Source organism: Melospiza melodia, chromosome 10 (genome assembly GCF_035770615.1).
Source record: "Melospiza melodia melodia isolate bMelMel2 chromosome 10, bMelMel2.pri, whole genome shotgun sequence".
NCBI classification, from domain to species: domain Eukaryota; kingdom Metazoa; phylum Chordata; class Aves; order Passeriformes; family Passerellidae; genus Melospiza; species Melospiza melodia.
Window position 1 is genome coordinate 30,063,222 of NC_086203.1, and position 20,050 is coordinate 30,083,271.

Genomic DNA, 20,050 nt, shown 5'->3' on the forward strand with positions numbered 1-20,050 from the left:
TGCTGGCTCAGGTTGGGGTTACAGGGTTGTGAGAGTGTTATTTCCTGGTGTCTGCTCCTGAGAATTTCAGCAATTTCCCCACAATTAATTCAGCAGTTGAGTTTGGATGTTCAGTTCTCTGTTGTGTGTCTGTGCTTGACTAGATGAAAGTTACTTGTCTTCATCTGTTTCAGTTGAAGATCGGCATTTTAAATTTGAAAAGCTGTCACCATTCAGGCCCTTATTTCCTTGCTCCTGTTTGGTGCTGTGTCGTGTATCTTTTATCTTGAGCCAAGTGTGTTTAGAGATGAGAATCCACAGAATACCTTTTTTCAGCTAAAATTATCAGCTGCTACCTTTGTGATACACAGCCCTGGCCTCCTCCTCCTCCCCACTGGGCTGGATGTGCCAGATCCTGGGGCTGTGGTCCCCAAAGTGCTCTGGGCACCTGCAACTTCATTTTTTTGCTTGTGCCTCTGAGTTCATGCAAAGCAGTTTGGGATGTTCAAAGGATCCCTGTGAAATTTGCCAAATGTGGCCCTTTTGGAGCAGGATGGGAGAGTGTAACCAGTAATTGCAGCTACAGTTCATTTGTGATGATTCAGCTGAAGGCAAGTGCTTTGCCAGCTCCCTTCCCCTCACTGTTGACCACTGGATGGCTGTTGGGATGGAAGATTCAGGAGGAATTACTAATTTTTCTGCATTTTACTTTCAACTAGCTGCCGCAAGCTCCAGAAACGGAGAGCCCTGTAGAGGTGTGTCAGCCACCTATATTTGTACACACACAAATATTGGTGTTTCACTAGTCCTAGTGGAGTGTCTTGTTGGTGAAAACCCCTGTGAAGTGTGTGTTCCTGCCCGGTGTTAGACAGTGGAAATAAGTAGATTTGTTCAAGTGCCTTAATCCAATACAGCATCAGCGTGGTAGTCTGAAAATATTAAAAAAAATTGTAAACTAATCCTAAGTCTGCTCCTTTCAGCCATTTCCTTTATTCTTTAAGGGTGGCACTGGGAAAAGTCTCCTCTCAAATTGTCCTACATTGGCAAAATGAGATTTCATTTTGGCTCCTAATGCAGAATTTGGTTTTCCCTTTGCCTCACATACTTAAAAACTTCAATACTTTAAGGAAAGGGAAGTTCTTAGTGGAAGCTTTATAACTCCAGAGCAATTGGTGTCCCATTTAAAATGCCCCAGTGGACAAGCTCAGGGACACTGCACATTGTCAAGGCCACTGGTTGTAAGGGAATTGGATCTGTGGAAACATATCCTTCATGTGCATAAAGCAGATTATTTGCCAAATAGAAGGCAGGAAAATTTATCAAATCTTAAATTCCTTTGCAATTCATGGGACATCCAGACATGGCATTGGTAGATTGTACAACTGGGTGCCAAATCAGTGCAAATCTAAAGAAACAGCATGGAAGTCTAAATCTGGGAGAGTGTTGATTCTCTGAGCTGTGAAGTTTTTATAAATGTGAGATTACGTAGAAAAAGAAGTGTTTGTGATGGTTTAGGCCTTTGTATTTGTAAATTTTGTGGAATAGTGTTTAAATGTAACCTGAAACTCTGAGTGGTCATCGAATGGATTTGAGATGTCTGGGAGATGGCTCCTGGTTTCTGCTGGGTCCCTTTATAGAGCTGTTATTCTACACCTTTGGAGATGCTTTAAAGCAGCAAAACCATCACGTGTTTCAGCTTTGCAAAGTGGACGTTGCATTCCTGGAGATGAATCTCTCCAGTGAGAGGGGTTTGATTTGGAGACGTGCCCGTGCCCCAGTGACTCCCCAGTGCCATCCTGGCCATGGGCAGGGAGCCCAGGCTGGGCCAGAAGCCCTCCCCAGTCTCAAATGAGTTTCAGTGACCACGGTGGGCTGTGTTGGGGTCCCTCACCCCAGAGTGTGTGTCCAGGGGCTGGGGGGTGTTCTGTGTGTCTGTGCATGGGCATGCGTGGGCTGAGCCCCCCGAGCTGTGTGGAGCTGTGCCAGCAGGCAGAGCCCGAGTGTTTCCTGAGCACTGCTGGCACTCCTGCATGCCAGGGGCTGTGTGAGGGGGGCAGAGCAGAGGGCTCAGGGCTGGCAGAGGGCAGGTGTCCTGTTCTGGTGCTTTGTCAGTCCATCTCCCCCCTCGCATCCAGCTGTGACTCCCCAGTATTCCCATGAGTGCCAAGCTGTTGGTCTCTCTTGAGTGTTGTTCTGCTTTAAAATGAACTTTCTGCACGTGCAGCAGGAGCTTGATCAAACTCTACCCCAGAGGCAACTGGAGGACCATAGAAGGGTATGTACAGCAGTCGAGCACATTCAGAACCCATCTCTCCCTTTCCCCTGTAAACAGTGAAGCCTAAGTTGTGTAAGAAACTTGTGTGGTTGAATGCTGGCTGGAAAATCCAAAAAAGGAACCCTATGGACAGAGTGAAGTGCTGCAGCCCCTTCTCTGGGTTACATGGAAGGGACAAGTGCTTGGCTGCTCCAGATTGAACTCAGGTCCTGGTCTGGTCCATTCCCACTGTCCAGACCTTCCCCGTGGGTGCTGATCACTCTGCTGTGAGGTGACATCCATCAGTGCTGCTGGAGCTGGCTCCTCTGGCCACACCACCCCTTCCTAGCCAGCCAAGCTGCAAAATCTCCATTTCTTCTGCTTTTGTAGCTGGGAACACAGCAGCAACAACTTACAACTGCTTCACTCTAAAACATGAAAGATGCTCTGTTTTAAAGCTTCTAGCAGGTTTCTGATATCACTTAGAGTTGTGTGTTGCATCTGCCTTGCTGATGCAGGTACAGGGATGGTTCTGTGTGACTTACTCTTCCTTCACCTGGTGTGAATGCGGATGGAACTGGACGCTGTTGGGTTTTTCCCTAGGTACCATATTTGATTTTTCTGGTTAGTGCCAAACATCTGATATTTGTTTGCACACTGCCCTCGTCAAAGTGGTGCACAGCACTAACAGGATGGTTAAAGAGCTGTTCCGGAGCCAAGCATTGCAGCTGAATTAATTGGAACATTTCTTAAATACCACTTATTTTTTCTCCCTTCTGCTTTGATCACGTACTCATATTTTGTTAGCTGATACCATGGGTTTGGATAAATTTGTAGGAAGCAAAGCTTTTCTTCCTAGTTAGAGCTTGAAATGCTGCTGACTGTGGATTGCCAGACCTGGATCAGCACACTCTGACTAGAAACAGCTGCTTGATACTTGTTCCTGCTGTATTTTCTGGTGATTTGCCTGTTTTGGACACACAACACCTACAGACACCAGAGCTGCCTGTCCTGCTCAGGTCTCCACTCACCCCAACTATTTTGACCGTGGAATAGAAGTCACCTCCTGCTCCACAAGGGGCCAGAAGGGAGAATTTGGGGGCAGCTCCACGAGCTTTAGTTGTCCTCCTGAGTTCAGGCAAGGTGCAGTTTGCTGAGAAGCTGTTCTCGAGGCTGGATATTGTGTTATCTTTGTAGTAAGTAGTAAAAATCCCTGGTTTAAATGCCATTTGACAGGATGACTGCCAGTTAGCTCAAGAGAGGAGGAAGAAGGTGCTGTGAGAGCTGCCTTGCAGCCATTTGTGTCCCAGGGCCCCTCTGGGTGCCGGGCTGCCTTTCCAATCAGTGCACATGTCCAAGGAAGGTGCAGCTCAGGGGGGTTTTGTCTGCCTTGGCCTTGTTCTGTCACTCAGCCTCCCTCACCTGCCAGGCTGGGAGCAGGGCGGTGGATCAGCCCTGCCTGGTGCTCTGAGCACTCTCACGTCGCTGTCAGTCGCAGGAGCTGCTCCAGGACAGGGATTGCTGCAGCTCCTGAGCTGTCTCCTGCCTCTCCCACACGTTCTCTCTTTGGCCCAGGCAGTGATGGGAAGCGTGTGCCCCTTGGAGAAGTGCTCATCTCCTCCTGCTGTTGCTTCCACGGGAGTTTTCCTTTTTTTTTGCTGTTTGGGAGCTTTTGGAAGCAGCTGGTTGGAACACTGACTTGGTGTTTATTTTGCATCCTGTTCCCTGATACTTGCTCCCTCCCCATCTATCCCATGAAATGCAGCTCCTGGGCTGCAGCTTTCACGCTGAGAATCTCCAGGAACCATTTCTAAGCTGCTGGGTTGTGGTGACAGGGTGGCAGTGGGAGCCCTGGCTTGATCCCAGCCCTGTGGGGAGGGCAGAGATCCCTCACCAGCTCAGACAGGCGTTGGGCTTCTCCCTGTGGAAGTGATTTCTGAAATTTGGTAAAGAACTGGATTATCAGATAGGCTTTTGTCTTTTTTATTTTTTCTTTTGGGTTTTAAGGGTCTTTTGAAGTGACCTTTGTGAGTGCCAGCTGTGTATAAAGTCAGTGGGACTGAAGCAGGGCTGGAGTTCTGTACAAGCCAATTAATGCACATTTATGTCTTTCCATTTACTTGTGTTTTAAAGGCCTCCTGTGAAATTTTGAAGAGTAAGACTTCTTTTTTATGACAGCTAATGTATTAAATGACATCTTGAATCTATAGTCAGACAACCAATTTCATTTGAAATACAACTGAAGAATCAATGAATTGGTGATGAGCACTTTTTGTGAATGGAACTAAAGATAAGATGCTTTAGTTCATTGGACATATTTTTAATATGAAATTCTTTTTGGCTAAATTTTAATTAATTTTTTTTTCTGAATCTCCAGAAAAGCCCTTCCCTCCCCTCTGCAGCACTGTCCCAGGATGGTGCTGCTGTGACCACGCTGCCATTAGCAGGGCAGGAGCTCCTGGTGACAACAATCCTTACAAAAATCCCTTCATCCCTGTGCAGGGTTTGTGTGCTGGCAGTGCCTCCAGCTTTGTCCAGCTCTCCAGATCCCAGGGAATTCCTGTGGGGGCTGCAGTGGCAGCAGTGGGGTGATGTTCCACTGGAGGTGTTGGATCTCTGCTGGCTCACGCTGGGGCCGTGCCGGAGCTCTGGGGTTTGGGGTTGTGTGAGGAGCTGCCCTGTCCTGGGGTGGGAGGGCTAGCACGGCTGGGCAGCTGCAGCAAGGAACAAAGAGCCAGGATCCAGCGGGATCGCTCGGGTTTCTGCTCGGCAGCTGATGGGTCCTGTCAGCTGCTGGTGGAGGGAATGGAGCACAGCCCTGCAGGGTTGGTGGGATGGCAAAGCAAGAGAGGTGTGAGGAGATTAAACTGTTCCTTAAAACCATTTCTGGTGTTCCTCTAATCCACCTCTTATTTTGTGTTGGTGCTACACAGATGCCACTCCTTTGCATTTAAAACCGGGACAATAGAACGTAATTAAAACGAAACTCTCGGAAAATTAAATCTGTCTAGAAAGCTGTACACAAAACCTGAAGTGCAGCTGTCTGTGTGATGCATGGGGGGAACCCATAATCTTATTGAGCCCCATGAGACCCCTCCAATGTCCCAGCCCATCAGGAGCTGCTCAGTGGATTTCTCCAGCTCTCCAGGGTTTCATTCCCCCTCCCTCACCACACGAAGGGCGCTGGTTAGCAGCAGCCCCGCTGCTGATGGACACGTGTGGCTGGCTCGTTGGTGGAGCTGCCACGGTGATTTCCCTGTGCTCTTTGCGTGCAGGGCGAGGCCCTGAGGCAGGTTTTGGTGAACCGCTACTACGGCACGGTGCGCGCGGCCGGCCGGCGCGAGAGCCTCACCGCCTTCGGCAACGGGCCCCTGGCTGCCGGCGGCCCCGGCAAGGCTGCCACGGCAGGTAGGACACGCTCTGCTCCTCGCGGCTGCCTCCCTGGCGTCTGGGGGTGGTGTTCACGGGAGTCCCAGAACGAGGGAGTCTCGGGGTCTCTGCTGGTCAGAGTGACCCCAAGATGCGTTAGAAAGTCTCTTTCCCGGCCCGGTGCTCGATGGAGGAGTCTGAGCTCTTTGTTTCTCAGTCTCAAGGTTGTTTGTTGTATCTTATCTATAAAATTCTGTCTCCTGTCCAGCCAAGATGCACTCAGCAGGACAGACAGAGGCACTCTGCCTGCCCCTGGGCAGTGTTATCTTTTTACACTAAAAACTAAATGTGCAATATTTACCATAACTTCCCAATACCATGCCATGAGCGGGGACCCTTCCACTATCTGAGGTTCCTCACTAATGGCATCACAGAATGGATTGGGTTGAAAGGGACTTTAAAACTCATCCTGCCATGAGCAGGGAGCCCTTCCACTATCTCAGGTTGCTCCAAGCCCTGTCCCCCTGGCCCTGCCATCCCCATGGGGTCGGTGCCATCCTGTTTGTCCTGGTCACCTTTACAGGAGGAAGCTCTGGCTCGAGCTCCATGAGCCGAGGGGAGATGAGCCTGGCAGACGTGCAGTGCCACCTGGATAAAGAAGGTGCTTCCAACCTGGTCATAGATCTCATCATGAATGCCACCAGTGACAGAGTGTTCCACGAGAGCATCCTGCTGGCCATTGCCCTGCTGGAAGGAGGGAACACCACGATACAGGTAGGGAAATGGAAAACTCCATCTTGTGACTGAGCCCTGTCGGGAAGGGAAATGTTTTTATGAAATCCAGGAAATTTGAGAGGGTTAAGGAGCTGGGAGGGGAAATTATCTGAATGATCTTTGGCCTGTAATTAAGGGAAATATTAATGTCTGCCATGCAGAAGTGAACTTACTGGATGTTTGCACGGGCACTGGGTACGTGAGGTGTTTTTCCAGGGCAGTATAGAGGAATGTGTAATAAAACAGCTTTGTAGATAAGTTATTGACTGCTCTTACAAAAAACTTAAGTAGCTGTAACATGCTCAGAGACTTTTACAATGAGCTGTTCCATTTCAGACTGGAATTTGACATAAGTGTTTGGTAAACTCTAGACCACCACCATTCTCCAGCAATCTCACTGTTCATCCATTGTGTGTTTTCAATAAGGATTAGGTTCCCCTATAAGAAAATTGACCCTGGTGTGGATTAATGAACACACACCAGCGAGCTCTTACACTCTTCCAAATGGAAAGTAAAACCTTATTACAGCAGAACTTGCTTACAAAGATGATTGAATCTGTGATATCTTATTTGTTTAGCTCTGCACATGTTGTGTTTGCAGTCTGTCTGTGGGGCTGAATCCTGAGCAGTTGTAACTGATTGTTGTGCTTCAAACACACACTAGATCCCTACAGCAGCACCTCCTGTGTCCATGCAAACTTCCCCTGAGAAAACAGGGAATGTCTCTGGGCTCCTTCACTCTGTCTCTGTAATCAGTGCCCTCATTAATCCCCTGTGTATAAGCTCTGGAATGAAAGTTCTTTGCAATGGATAAAACAGGAATTGAGTGTTGAAAATCCTGTGTCACCTTAAACTGCAATGACAGGATTAACATTCCTGGGGGACAGTCACTCCTTTAAGTTTCCTGCTCTTCCCTAATGTAAAGGAAGCTGAGCTTTCATCCTTGCAGCTCTCAGGGAGCCTCAGGTAACCTCTCACTGTCATGCTGGAAGGAAAAACAAACTGCACCAGCCTGACATGGAGATCCTTGGCTTGTGCTGGACCTCAGTGCTAAAGGATTGGGCAGAGTCACTCCCACAGCGCACAAATCCATGTTGGGAGCAGATTCCTTAGCTCACCCACTGCAAACCAACAGGAAAATCTGCAGTCCCTCTCCAAAGACACCCTTTTGCCCAAAAGGGAGGCAGTTCAGTTTGCTTTGCTGTCTGTGAGCAGGAGCTGGCAGGCTGTGGAATAGCCCTGCGCCAGGAGTGATGGATGGCTCTCAGGGCAGGGGCACTTCCACCCCACACCGTGCCCTGCTGCCAGGCCCTGCTGCACTCCAGCCTCTCCAAACATGCTTCCAGAGCCCAGAGTGGCTATTTTCCATCCTTCCCAGGCAGGGATAAGTGCAGCCAGCAGTCCCTGGGTGCGTGCTCCTGCGGGATGGGCTGGGAGGGGGCTCTGCTGCAGTGTGGGCTGCTTTTAAGTACAGAATGTTTTAGGAACCAAATGACTTGTGATGCCTACAGTTAATGCTGGGAGCTCTGAGGGCTCGGACACACCCAGCAGCTCTTACTCATGCATGCAAAGCACGAAGGGGATGTTATTGAAAAATCCCGTGGAGCCGTTGGGATGTGCATGTTCCGTGCTGCAGCACTCCATGGACTTCACAGCAAACAAGGAGCATGGTCAGTGCACAGACGTGTTCTGTGGCTTTCCTCCACGCTGGTTAAACTCCTGGTGGTGGGGAGAGAGTTTTCTGGTGCCTTGCAGTGGCTCCAGCACACGGGGGCCCGTGGGATGCTGGCAGTGACAGTTGGGAACAGCATGTCCTCAGCACTGTGAGCTCTCAGGAGAGCTCCAGTGGGGAAAACACCAACCACAACGCTTGACTTCTGGAGAACAGCTGCCTCCACACTGGGAATGAAAGCAAAGGTGGAGGCTTGCTCTTTAGTAAAATCATGAGTTCAGGGCTGTATCTCCCAGGGTAATTGCTGAGGGATGGGATGGCCAGGTTAAACTGGTATCCTGAGACAGGGAACTCATGTCACCAAGCTTTGCTGTCCCCACCTAGGGAGAATGGCTCACAATGCAGAGGGCCCTGGTGCAGCCCAGCTGCTCAGGAGAGCTGTGTGGGTACTTGCTAATCTGCAAAGCTGATTGGTTTTGTGCAGCAGCCTTTGGCTGTGACACAGTGAAGATTTACTGAGTGCAGCGAAGTGATGGTCACCCCTTAGCAGGAATTCATTTTTACAAAACACGCTGCAAGATTTGGCTGCTTGTGGAAATCAGTCTCTCTAATGTTCTTTGATAAGTTTTGCAGAGTGGGTAGGTAGGGCTTGGCAACCTCTGCAACCTGCAGAGTGAATTTTCTGCAGTTCTTCTGCAGTTTCCAGTAAGTGCCAGTGGAAGAGTCATCCCCAGTCCCTGGACTAATAACTGTGTTCATTTTGCATCAGATGCACTTGTCATTGGGAAAGTTGACCTAGCCAAACCAGCCAGCTTTGTCTTTATCTTCACTTAACAAAAATTTTTTTGTTATTATTAGCAGCTTTTGATTGATAGTGTTCCAAACCAGTTTGTTCTGTGCTCAGTTTGAATAATTTCTACTGAACTTCAATTGCCTCTATCTACAGGCCTTTGAGGATAGGAAAGTGGTGGGGTAGGGACAGGTTATGTAAAAAAGCCTCTTTGGCAGCAAAGCCAGAAATGTGTCACCCCTGCATGGCATTTTCTTAACTCCAGGTTTTCACACGGGAAATTGATTCCGCCCGGAGTGCAGCAGAAGGTTTGTACCAACACACAGGAACTGGCACATGATGATTGTAATATGGTTAATAATGGGAGTTCCCAGGTAACTCCCATGAGCTTCAGTGGGAGAGCACATCCCCATGATGCTGGGAAGGGATAACTGCAATAGGTGTTGCTGTTTCATTAGGTGCAGGCAGGGCCAGCATTAAGGGTAGGCAAAGTAGGTGGTTGCCAACTCCAGCAGAAAAGCAAATCTCGAAACGTTCCTTATTGTAATTGGTAGGAGGGATTTTTATTGTATTGTTAAGAAAATGAATGTGGGGGAGAAGCAGGACAAGAGAAAAGGCCCCTGGTTCACCTGAGGAAGGAGGCTGGGCTGGTGGTGTGTGGCACCCTGGATCCCACGCTGCTCCGTGTTTTGCTGCAGGGGTGAATGTGAATGTGGCAAATTAGCTCTTCTGGGAAGGGCTTTGCCCGCTTCCAGCTCTCTGGGTGGAAACTTTCTGGGCTTTAGCTTCTGGAGTTCACTCAGAAACACTGTCAGGTTCTTTGGGAGCAGGATGGTGGTGACCTTGCGGTGGCTGTCACTCTGGCTCAGCAGGAGCCCTGGGTTTCAGTGGGAAGCCTGCCCTCGTTTGCACAGAGACAGAAGCAGAGGTGGAACCACGGGGTCAGCACCAGACAACAAATTAACTTGACAAATGCTGCGACTCACTGAGCTGCAAATTACATCAACCCCTTTATTAATTTATATAACCCTGAGCATCCCCCTGGGGAGCGCTGGCTCAGCGCTTCTGAGCAGCCCTGGGGGTGCCCCATGCTCTGCTCCAGAGGGTGAGGGCTAGCCTGCCCAGGTGCCGGTGCCTGGCTGCTGTGCTGGTGCTGCCTTGGGCTCACCAGGCTGTCATGGTGCTGCCTTGGGCTCACCAGGCTGTCATGGTGCTGCCTTGGGCTCACCAGGCCGTCATGGTGCTGCCTTGGGCTCACCAGGCTGTCATGGTGCTGCCTTGGGCTCACCAGGCCGTGCTGGTGCTGCCTTGGGCTCCCTTCTCCAGAGCAGGGAGTGCTCTGCTGGATGCTGGTTCTCCTGGGCACTCAGAGTGCATCTCCTTGGGAAGGGATGAGCACTCAGTCCCTCCCCACATGCATGGCAGCAGGGCCAGGCTCTCCTGTGGTACAGCCAGTGAGTGACAGTGCAGGAAATTGCTGAGGACTCGTCCTGCAACGCTCCTGTCTCATCTGCTAAATAAAAATCCCATGTGCTGTTGCTCTGCCTCACCTCCAAGAGTTTTGGCTTCTCTGGGTCGGTGGAAGTTAATGGCAAGTAAAGCCCCTTACATAACACCTCTCCATGGAGACTCTGCTCCCTTAATTAGGGATCTTCTCAAAAGTCAGCCTGCGTGACAAATTACCCACACGCACATGTTGGTGCTTTCAGCAGGGGAAGGTAAAATGAGGTTGATGACATTGGTTGTTGCAGGCAGTGTTTAAAGTGCTGCCCCAAGGTGACACAATGCACCTCTGCCACTTGAGAGTGGTGGTGCCTCAGTTCTCTTTGTCCACTGCTGTCCCCAAGGTGGGCTGCAGTCACGGAGGGTGAGAGTTGGCACACAAGGAAAAGGTGATTTTTTTCCGGAAGTGAGATTTTCTGCTGGCTTTAAGGCATGCGAGCAGAGTTGCTGCTCTTTGCAGAGGATGATGGTGGCATGTGCTGCACAGCTCTGTCCCCCAGAGCTGAGGATGGGATGAGGAGCAGGGGCCACGGTGGCTCAAGGCTGCACTGATGAGGGTTGTGCCTCCATCCCAGCATGGCAGCAGTGAGTCAGTGCTGTGTGCAGTGGTGGCTTGGAGCTCACTGGGGTGTGTGAGGCTCCTTGGAGATCTGACAGTGCAAAAAGCTTCAGGCTTTGGGCTGTTGGAACTTCCAGAGCTCTTTGGTTGAGAGGATCTGTGTGCCCTCCCTTGCGTGCCTGCTGGGGCTGTGCTGTCCCTGGAGCAGCTGCCATGGGCACAGAAATCTCAGCAGCCAGCTCCTCATCAGTCAGGTCTGGTAGGGAATTCTAGACTCACACAGCTCTCCCATCCAGCCTGGTCTTGCTCCATACTTGGACTCAGCTGATATTTCTCAACATTTCTCCTCATGCCTTGCCACCAGCAAGGAAACTCCACCAGAATGAATTGTCGTCTCCTTTTCTGTGCCTCCAGCTGTCCAGAGATGATTGATAGTTATTATATAATTGCAGGATTGATGCACAAAAGGAATTGAATCCAGAGCTATGCAGTTCTTTGTGTTTCTGGCACTTGGGGGACACAGGGAATCCCAGAGCTGGGGGTACCAGCCACTGGTGCTGGTCAGCCACAGCCCTTGGGGTTGAGAGAGCAGGGACTTCCAGACAAATTTATGTCCTTGAGCTCATTGTAGCACTGGCTGTGAAGTACTGTGACCAAAATGTCCTATTTGGTTGCAGGAACACTTTGTTTCTTTTTTTATGTGGCTGCGACTGCCCTGCAAAATAGGGGGAAAACTCTGCAAAACATTGCAGGAGTACTCGTGGGGTAAGATGTTGGCTTAGTGACACAATAGTGCTTTAATTTGTGGTTTGGACTTCTAAAATCAGATTTATTTATTGCAAGATTTGCAGCAGTTATACATAGCAGTGAGCACAGGCAGTTGTATGCAATGGCAAAGGCTGCAGAGGCAAAAATGTCTTTGGGTCACTAAACTTCTGTAAATACCACTTGAAAACTTTTGATCATTGATAAAACAAGTCTTAAATTGTCTGTTTGCTTCTAACAGACGGATTTCTGTGATAGAGGATGTGGTATCTTTTTTTACATTGTTTTAATGGTACCTGTTTAGGAAACCAGTGCACACCCAGCAATCTCTTGGCACATGTTAAACAATCACCTGCCTGTGTCTTTCACTGTTTTAATGTGTTTTTACTTGAGATAAAATACAACATTTTTTAAAAAATCTGATTATGTCATGAACATGACATTAAAAAACCTGTTGATAAGGACCTGCATCATCAACTATGGGCGGAGATCTTGTCCTTTTCTGAAAGAGCCCTCTCCAGAAGGAAACCTTGTGCAAATCCTGACCTCCTTGACAGTGGAGTTCCCTTCCAGAGGAGGCACAGGCCATGAGGAACCTCTGTCCTGATGCTTTGCAGCTCCACAGCCCGTAAGGAGACGGGGCTGCCAAGCCTGTGGGAGCACACCCATCTTCTCCTCGTATATTTTGATGTTTTTAGCATGGTGAAGTCTCAGTGTCCCTCAGCTGTTGGGTACCACCATGTTCAAAACAGCCCAGCCCTCCTGATAATGCAGTGTGAGGAATCCTTCCTGCAGGGGAGGTTCTGTTTTCATTCAGGGCCCTGGTGTGCCCAGGTGACACTGAGGCTGGATGAGGTGAGATGGTGACAATAGCACCTCATCTTTGCTCCTGAGCTGCAGCTCCTGCTGCTTCCTGAGGTGCGGCTGGGCCATCAGCATTCCTGGAGCAGAGCATCCTCCAGTCTTTTTTCCCAAAGAGAAGTTTCCTGCTGGATTCTGAGGTGCCCATCTGTGTGGTTGAGCAGCGTAGGTGGAAAAAAAAGGAGAAGAGGCTCTAGCTCAGGGTTCAGCTGTGCCTTGGTGGCCTCGTGGTGTTCATGGCTGGGTGCCACCTCCTCTGTGGCACTCCTCTCAGCGTTCCACTGGCATCCTGGTCCTGCAGGGAGCGAGCAGGGAGGTAAATCGGGAATTCTCCCAATTCCTCTCCATGGGATCCAGGTCCAACATAAACTTTCAAGATGATCCCTAGCAGGATTAAAGTCCTCCCGGAGCAGGCAGAGGCAAAGCTATTCAGCAAAACAAGGTCATGCTGCCTTTTTTTTGGTAAGCACAGGAATCAACAAAGCGCTGTTATATAACTTCTATTTATATCCCACTTGCTCACTAGCTGCAGGCACACAAGAGTAGCTGAGAAGGGAATTTAATGAGCTCTCAGGGCTTGCTCACCTTCCAGAGCGGGTAGGAGCCAGCTTGTTTTTGAAGTGCGTCAGCAAATGAAACTGGTGGTGGGTGGGTGGTTTGGGTAGGTGGACTGACTTGTTGCTATGGTTTTCTTTAATTCCCCTGTCTCTCAAGGAGATCTTACACTTTTTTTTTTCTTTTGGGGAGTCTGCAGACTTCCTTGTTTCTCACACCTACGCAGCACTTGCTGGTTCGGTGGGGAGTGGGCTCCATGATCCTGCCATGGGATATGGGCTCCGTGATTGTGCCATGGAATATGGGATCTATCTTCTTGCTGTGGGATATGGGATCCACGCTCCTGCCGTGGGATATGGGATCCACGATTCTACCATGGGGTATGGGATCCATGATTCTGCTGTGGGATATGGGATCCATGATTCTGCCATGGGATATGGGCTCCATGATTCTGCCATGGGCTCCATGCTCCTACCATGGGATCCATGCTCCTGCCATGGCTGAGCTGAGTGACCCAGCCCTGTGTGTTCCCACAGGGATGCAGGAGGAACTCAAATCAGCAGGGCAGATCCTGAGTCTCCCAAGCTCCCAAGGCCATCTGTGAGCCCAGACCCCACAGTGCTGTTTGTGCTGTTGTTCCCCACTGTGCCTCCTCCAGTGTCACCTCATCCTTCCAAGGGCTCGTACTGGCTCTGGAAGGGTGTGAGGGAACTGTCTCTGTGTGAGGCTTGTTCTTGCTTTCTTCTGTGAGACGACTTTAAGTTGCATCAAGATTTTGGGTGTTGCAGTAGGAGAATGTGCAGGATACAGGGGCTCTTCCCGATGTAGTTGTGCTGCTGGTCTCATTTAAAGCTGGCTGGGACTGGCAAGCATTTCCACAGGTCAGGCTCTGTACACTCATCACCCCCAAAAAACATTCTCCCATAAGTGGGCAGAACCCCCAGCAAAGAGCAGAGCTGTGCAGGGTGGAGAGTGGATGCCCGTGGCAGGGAGAGTTTGTCTTATTTGTGGAAAATAGAGCTGGGAAGTCCTCCTTCTGCTTTCAGGACAAAGTTTATTTTACAGTTTGCAAAAAAAACAGGCAATTGAGGTGTTCTGGCAGATTTTCCTTATGGGTTTATTTCAAACTGTGAAGTATGTTCAGTGTGAAATATTTCAGCTGCCATTTCCTTAAGCTATGCAAGACTAATGATATCCATCACTCATGCCCAAATTGATGGATCTCCAGCGAGCCAGGACGTACGAGAGATTGAGAGAGAGAGAGATTAGTGATATTTAAAATAAATAAATGAGGAGGGACCGAAAGCAGAGTTAGGTTGGAATTCTCTGCAGTGGAAGCCCTCGCAATATGTTTAGGCAGAATGTAGAGGGTTGGCACTTGTGCTTAATTCAGTGCTTGTGTTACTGCAGTTCCCCTTAAAATGTGGCTTGTTTGAAGTAGTCCAGCTCTAAGAAGTCGTCTGGGGGTGGCAAACTTCCTGCAGAGATGAAGTAGCACACAAGTTTTGCATTAGTTTGTGCTGGCAGCCTGGCTGGATAACCCGAGCGAGCTGAGGTCCCTGCAAGGATTTCTCTCTAGTGTTGGAATAAAATGTCCTGAGTGGAAGCCAGATCACTGAGCTTTCTCCTCCTTCTGGAGGGACTTTCCTCTCTGCAATCGCCCTGGCTCGCCAAGTTCCCGGGGTATTTTCTGCTCACTGGCGTTAGGGAAACGGGGAAGGAGACAACAGCTAAAGCAGTTTGCTGTAATTGCTGAGGTGCTTGCTGGGGCTCTGCTTTCCCTGGTTTCTCGGTAATCAGAAGCCTGTTTTGCTGGGGAATTCTTTGGGATGCGTTGGGATGGTCTGGCAGGGCTCGATGGCTGATGAAACACCCAGGGCAGGGTGCGGCCCCGGGAACGCTCAGAGCTCCGTGGGCTGACGGCAACCTCGGGGTGGCTCCTGCAGCCAAGGCTGCCTCAGGCCAGGCCACCCCTCCTGGCGAGGAGCACAGCTCAGCAGAGCCTGCCTAAACCCAGGCTTTGCTTAAACTGCTGGGTGCTGCTTCTCCCAGGAGCAGTCAGACAGCCCAGGCTGGAGCGAGGCTGGGGTGGAACGTCAAGCTGTTCCACGAGGAACAGCCCCGGTGTTCCACGAGGAACAGCCCCGGTGTTCCACGAGGAACAGCCCCGGTGTTCCACGAGGAACAGCCCCGGTGTTCCACGAGGAACAGCCCCGGTGTTCCACGAGGAACAGCCCCGGTGTTCCACGAGGAACAATCCCAGTGTTCCACGAGGAACAGCCCCGGTGTTCCACGAGGAACAACCCCGGTGTTCCACGGGGAGCAGCCCCGGTGTTCCACGAGGAACAGCCCCGGTGTTCCACGAGGAACAGCCCCGGTGTTCTATGAGGAACAGCCCCGGTGTTCCATGAGAAACAATCCCAGTGTTCTATGAGGAACAGCCCCGGTGTTCCACGAGGAACAGCCCCGGTGTTCCACGAGGAACAGCCCCGGTGTTCCACGAGGAACAGCCCCGGTGCTCCATGAGGAACAACGCCAGTGTTGTTCCTGTTCTTGGCTGGCAGAACTGTCCTGGCTTGGGGGCAGAGCCAGGTGACAGGGCAGGGAAAGATGTTCCCAGTAAAGGGGCAGCACACGCAGCCCAAACTGGCAAGGCTTTCAGAGGCACGAGCTAGAAATCAGCTGCCTTCAGCCGCTGCCTGGTTTGGTTTTTTTCCCATTTAACAATCCTGCACTGGGCACAAGCTCACTCATCATTAAATTTACTGTGGATTAGTTACATTTAGAGTGGATTAGTTACCTGGGTGTGTCCTCTGTACACCTTACACAAAGGTGCCAGGCTGCTGTGCTGTGTGGTTTCACTCTCCACAGGACAGATGTCAGTTCTGCTGGCTAAAATCCAATTTGTTACCCACTGCCGGTATGAGAGACACGTTAAGGAGCATTTGTCCCTGCCCTGTGGTTATCCTGCCTCCATAATCCCGCCCCCCTGAACTGCTGGGGAGTTAGCTGAGCTTCTTTTCCACTCATCATTAGAAATTTTGTATATTATATATGTCAAAGGTCTTAGAATTAAATGTTAATGCCAGGAAATGTGCCCATTCTTCAGTGATTTATTTTTTTTTAATGTGGTTCTACAATCCAGCTTGTTAATGATTTGCAATATTTAAGAACATGCCAAAAAATACCCACCACAGAAAATTATATTAATGCTGAATAAAAAGTCAGCAAGCAAAAATGGTGTTTTCAGTTTAGCACGAAACGTTAGGTAAACATTTCACAGAGTATGTAAATAGTCAGAAGGGAAGAGGAGACCAAGTTCCTGGGAATAACTACAGAAGAGACACAGGCTTAAAAAAACATCAGTGACTGGAAGTTAGGGGCATAAAGAAGAGCTTAACCACATGTTTCTAACAGTTGTTAACCACTGGAACAGACCATAGAGAGATGTAGTTCATCATCTCTGACACTTGCTCAAGAAAGACAGGATTGTTTTCTCAAAAAACACACGAAACACAGAGTCAGTGGGGGAGCTTGAGGGGCTCCTGGTGCTCCAGGGTGGGCAGGGCTGTAGCAGGTCAAGGTCCTGCAATTGGAACTTGGCCTTTGGTTTTTCTTTTCCAGAGAAACCCATCTCTGGATTTGCTGCTCTTCTTTTGCCTTTTGTGCTGTGCACCAGGAGATAAAGTCATAGGTGATGGTGGGATTTACTTACTGCCCTCCTCTGGCCCAGGGGGATGCGCTGGAGGGGCAGAGGCGCAAGGGGGATGTCCTGCTGGGCGTGAGGCTTCTGGAATCCCTTGGGAACAGAGTTGGGTGATGGAGGGGAGAGGAAGTTACTCACAGGTTTCCTGGTAGCTGGTGTTTTCAGTTGATCTGCTCTGTGGTGCTTTAGTCTGGATGTCAGCAGGAGCAGTGGTATGGCTGCTTTGTTGATGGGTTCTCCTTCCATCCCCTTGGAACAGTGAACATCAGTGAGTGTTTCAAGGGGAAACTTCACAGTTTCAAGGGGAGGGAAGGAGAACCCAGCTCAAGCATCTCTGGTGCTGTACATCCCTGCATCTGTGCAGGAGGTGGTTGATTGCTCCCTCCTTAGAAATGATGGAGAGCTCTGTGGTGATGTCCTTGCTCACAGTGAGTATCTGTCCTGTCAGACACTCGTGCTGCCCACGTGGGGAAGGTCTGTGTTTCCTCCTGAGGCTGTGTAATTCATCACCATCCCATTATCCAGCCATGGCTCCTGTGCTGGGGAGGTTCCTGTGCTCTGGGGATCAGCTGGCCTTCCCTGGGTTGGGAGCACTTGCAAAGCTCTTTGCTGAGCCTGAGTCCATGGGGCAAATCTCCTGGGCTGCTGTGGCCCTGCCATGGCTCCTGTGCAGGGCTGATGGCTTAACAGACATTAGCAATGCAAGGTTGAATTAAAATGCAGTTTCACAATGTGCGAATGCCAGTATGCTTTGGGTTGGAAGGGACCTTAAATATCATCTACTTCCAATTCCCTGCCAAGGGCAGGGACACCTTCCACTAACCCAGAGTGCTCCAGCCTGGCCTTGGACACTTCCAGGGATCCAGGGGCAGCCACAGCTTCTCTGGGCACCCTGGGCCAGGGCCTCCCCACCCTCACAGGGAAGAATTTCTTCCCAAAATGCCATCTAACTCTGTCCTTGTGTCCCTGTGTCCTTGTCACAAATCTCTCTCTGGCCTCCGCTGCCCATGTCTCCAGTACCACATGGAGTTGTGTCTCCACCACCCCTCAGACAGCTTTTCCCTACTGGGACAGCCAGGCACAGCCCCTGCTGGCTCCTTATGGGACACAGTCCCCTCCTGCAGCAGGTTTTAGGAGCTCCCAGACCCCAGTGGGATGGTGAGTGGGCCCTCAGGGATGGCTGGTGTCAGATGCTGCAGTGCCAGGGCTATGTTTAAAGCTCTGTTCCTCAAAATCCCGCAGGAGTGTGGAGGTTGGCTGTTCCTCCACGCTTGCTCTTTCAGCAGCCCGTGGTTCCATGGTGTCTGTACACAAGCCAGGACCCCAGCAGACGGTGCTCTAAAATGGCCACTCGATTTCCGTTTTAAAAAGGGAGATTTCTCCACTTTCTGCTTGGAGGCTATATCTGTAAATAAGATTTTAGGATTTCTGTCATAATTATCACCACCCGTTACCTGCTCGAGCGCAACTTGCAAGATCACACCTCTTAAAATACAGTATCTTTGGGAGCTGGCATGTGGTTGATTCATATGTGTGAAGGTGTTAGGCATCCTGACCTAAACTGAAACAATCATTTGGTGACACCCCTTCAGTGTATGCACAGCATGCACAAAAAGCTTTACTGGAAATGCTCCTTTCATTTGGGGTTTTTTCTCTGAAGTGCAGTGGAAACTCAGTTAAAAAGCTTGAAAAGACGACAAAAATCAAGTCTGTCAGCAAGAAATAATTACTCTCATAAAAGGTATTTCTTTGGTGTGGTTCATTAGAAAAAGGCTTTCCTTCAGCGCAGCTTCATCACAGGGAAATTCCTCCTGTCTGGGCTCTGCAGATGTGACAGTCAGGTCATGGCCATCACTTCCTGACAGCCAAATTTTTCAGAGTTTGGGCTTTTGAGAGCCTGTGGTTTCTGCTGGTCTATCTGTAAATTATTGTTGTTGTTATTATTGTAATCTTTGTAGAGTGAAATTTCCAAGATGCTCCTTGGAGACAAACTCTTCCTCTCTCTGTCCTTGCAGGCACCAAGTCACAGAGTTAGTTCAGGCTTGGCTGCCTCAACCCCCAGTTTTTGAGGGGTTGTTGGTCAGCCTCACCCCCTTCACAGGGAAGGATTTCTTGAATATACCTCATCTAAGTCAGCCCTCATTCAGTTTAAAGCTATGGGAAAACATTGTGAGAAAACATTCAAATTGTTGGTACAAACTCTTGGATTGGATGTTTTATTTTTACTGTACCGATGCTAATAAATGAACTGGGCACCCAGATCACCCTGGGCCCATCACAGGCCCAGCAGTGTTTGGGCTGAGGGCACAGAGTCCTGCAGGGCTCTCTGGTGGGTGTCAGGAGGGGGTACTGCTGTGACTGGGTTTGGCATGTCTGTCCTGGGTTATTCTCCTTGCCCTCCTCTCTGTTCATCACCAGAAATAAACACAATCTTCAGAGTTTACCTGAGGTGCTAAGGGCAGGTGGGAGGTATTGCAGTGGTGGGAGGGATATCTCCTGAATATTGACCACGTTCTTTAAATAGCCACGCTGCTGCTCAGGCTGTAATCAAAGGCACAGCTCTGGGAGTGTTCAAAGTCACTCCGTGTGTTCTCCGTGCAGCTGCTGCAGTGATCAAAGGCAGCAGCAGCCACTGCCCCGTGTGCTCCACAGCAGAGCGGGCAGGATATATTGCTGTTCCCGTTTTAATTTGTTTTTTCAATAAATCAGCCTTCATTCCTATTCATCATGTAAAGCTGTTGGATGGCGAGCCGCTGCAGAATGCTAACTAATTTCATAATGCTCTGCATAAGGTGACCCACTTACAAGTTCATCCTTCAGTCGTGTTTAAGCTCTGGTCCTGATTTATGTAACAGCATATTGGTTTCATCAAGAGTTGTCTGATCACTCACTGTGTTGGCTCCTTCTTGACCTGTGCATGATTTGTATTCTCCTCAATTTTAGGGAGAACTTTCTGTCTCTGTGCACATATGTGCAGAAGAAGAGTAATAAACCTTCTTAGAAGTAGTCAGTGCTTTGAGTTTTTCTGTCACTTAAAGATATATTGGATGGGAACTACAAGGAGTTTTAAGGAGCCTGCTGCAGGCAGGGCAGGGGAAGCTCAGCACGAGATGTCCCTCACAGCATCGTCCTGTTTGTACATTTTTGGTCTGTGATTAACATTGGCTTTTGCCTGTTGTGAGTCTCAGTCCCTTGGATTTGAGGGTGGGAGGGCAAGACAGTTCTTCTATATTTTGCCCATACCCTTTTGTTTCTCCACTGAT

The 20,050-nt window shown here is 49.7% G+C and overlaps 1 protein-coding gene and 1 long non-coding RNA gene across 2 annotated transcripts in view; one reads left to right on the forward strand and one right to left on the reverse strand.

Annotated features, from left to right (window-relative positions):
• Positions 1-20,050, forward strand: part of ITPR1 (inositol 1,4,5-trisphosphate receptor type 1) — a 158,693-nt gene that overhangs the window by 97,635 nt on the left and 41,008 nt on the right. Inside the window, exons 40-43 of the mRNA XM_063165053.1 lie at positions 699-734; positions 2,204-2,254; positions 5,509-5,641; positions 6,186-6,376. Of these exons, the coding sequence (XP_063021123.1) occupies positions 699-734; positions 2,204-2,254; positions 5,509-5,641; positions 6,186-6,376 (411 nt within the window). The remainder of the gene's footprint in view (positions 1-698; positions 735-2,203; positions 2,255-5,508; positions 5,642-6,185; positions 6,377-20,050) is intronic.
• LOC134422343 (uncharacterized) lies at positions 14,544-16,971 on the reverse strand. Its single transcript, XR_010028796.1, has 3 exons — positions 16,926-16,971; positions 15,882-15,995; positions 14,544-14,559 (listed from the first exon to the last, which is right to left on the reverse strand). It is a non-coding gene; the product is annotated as an uncharacterized LOC134422343 (long non-coding RNA).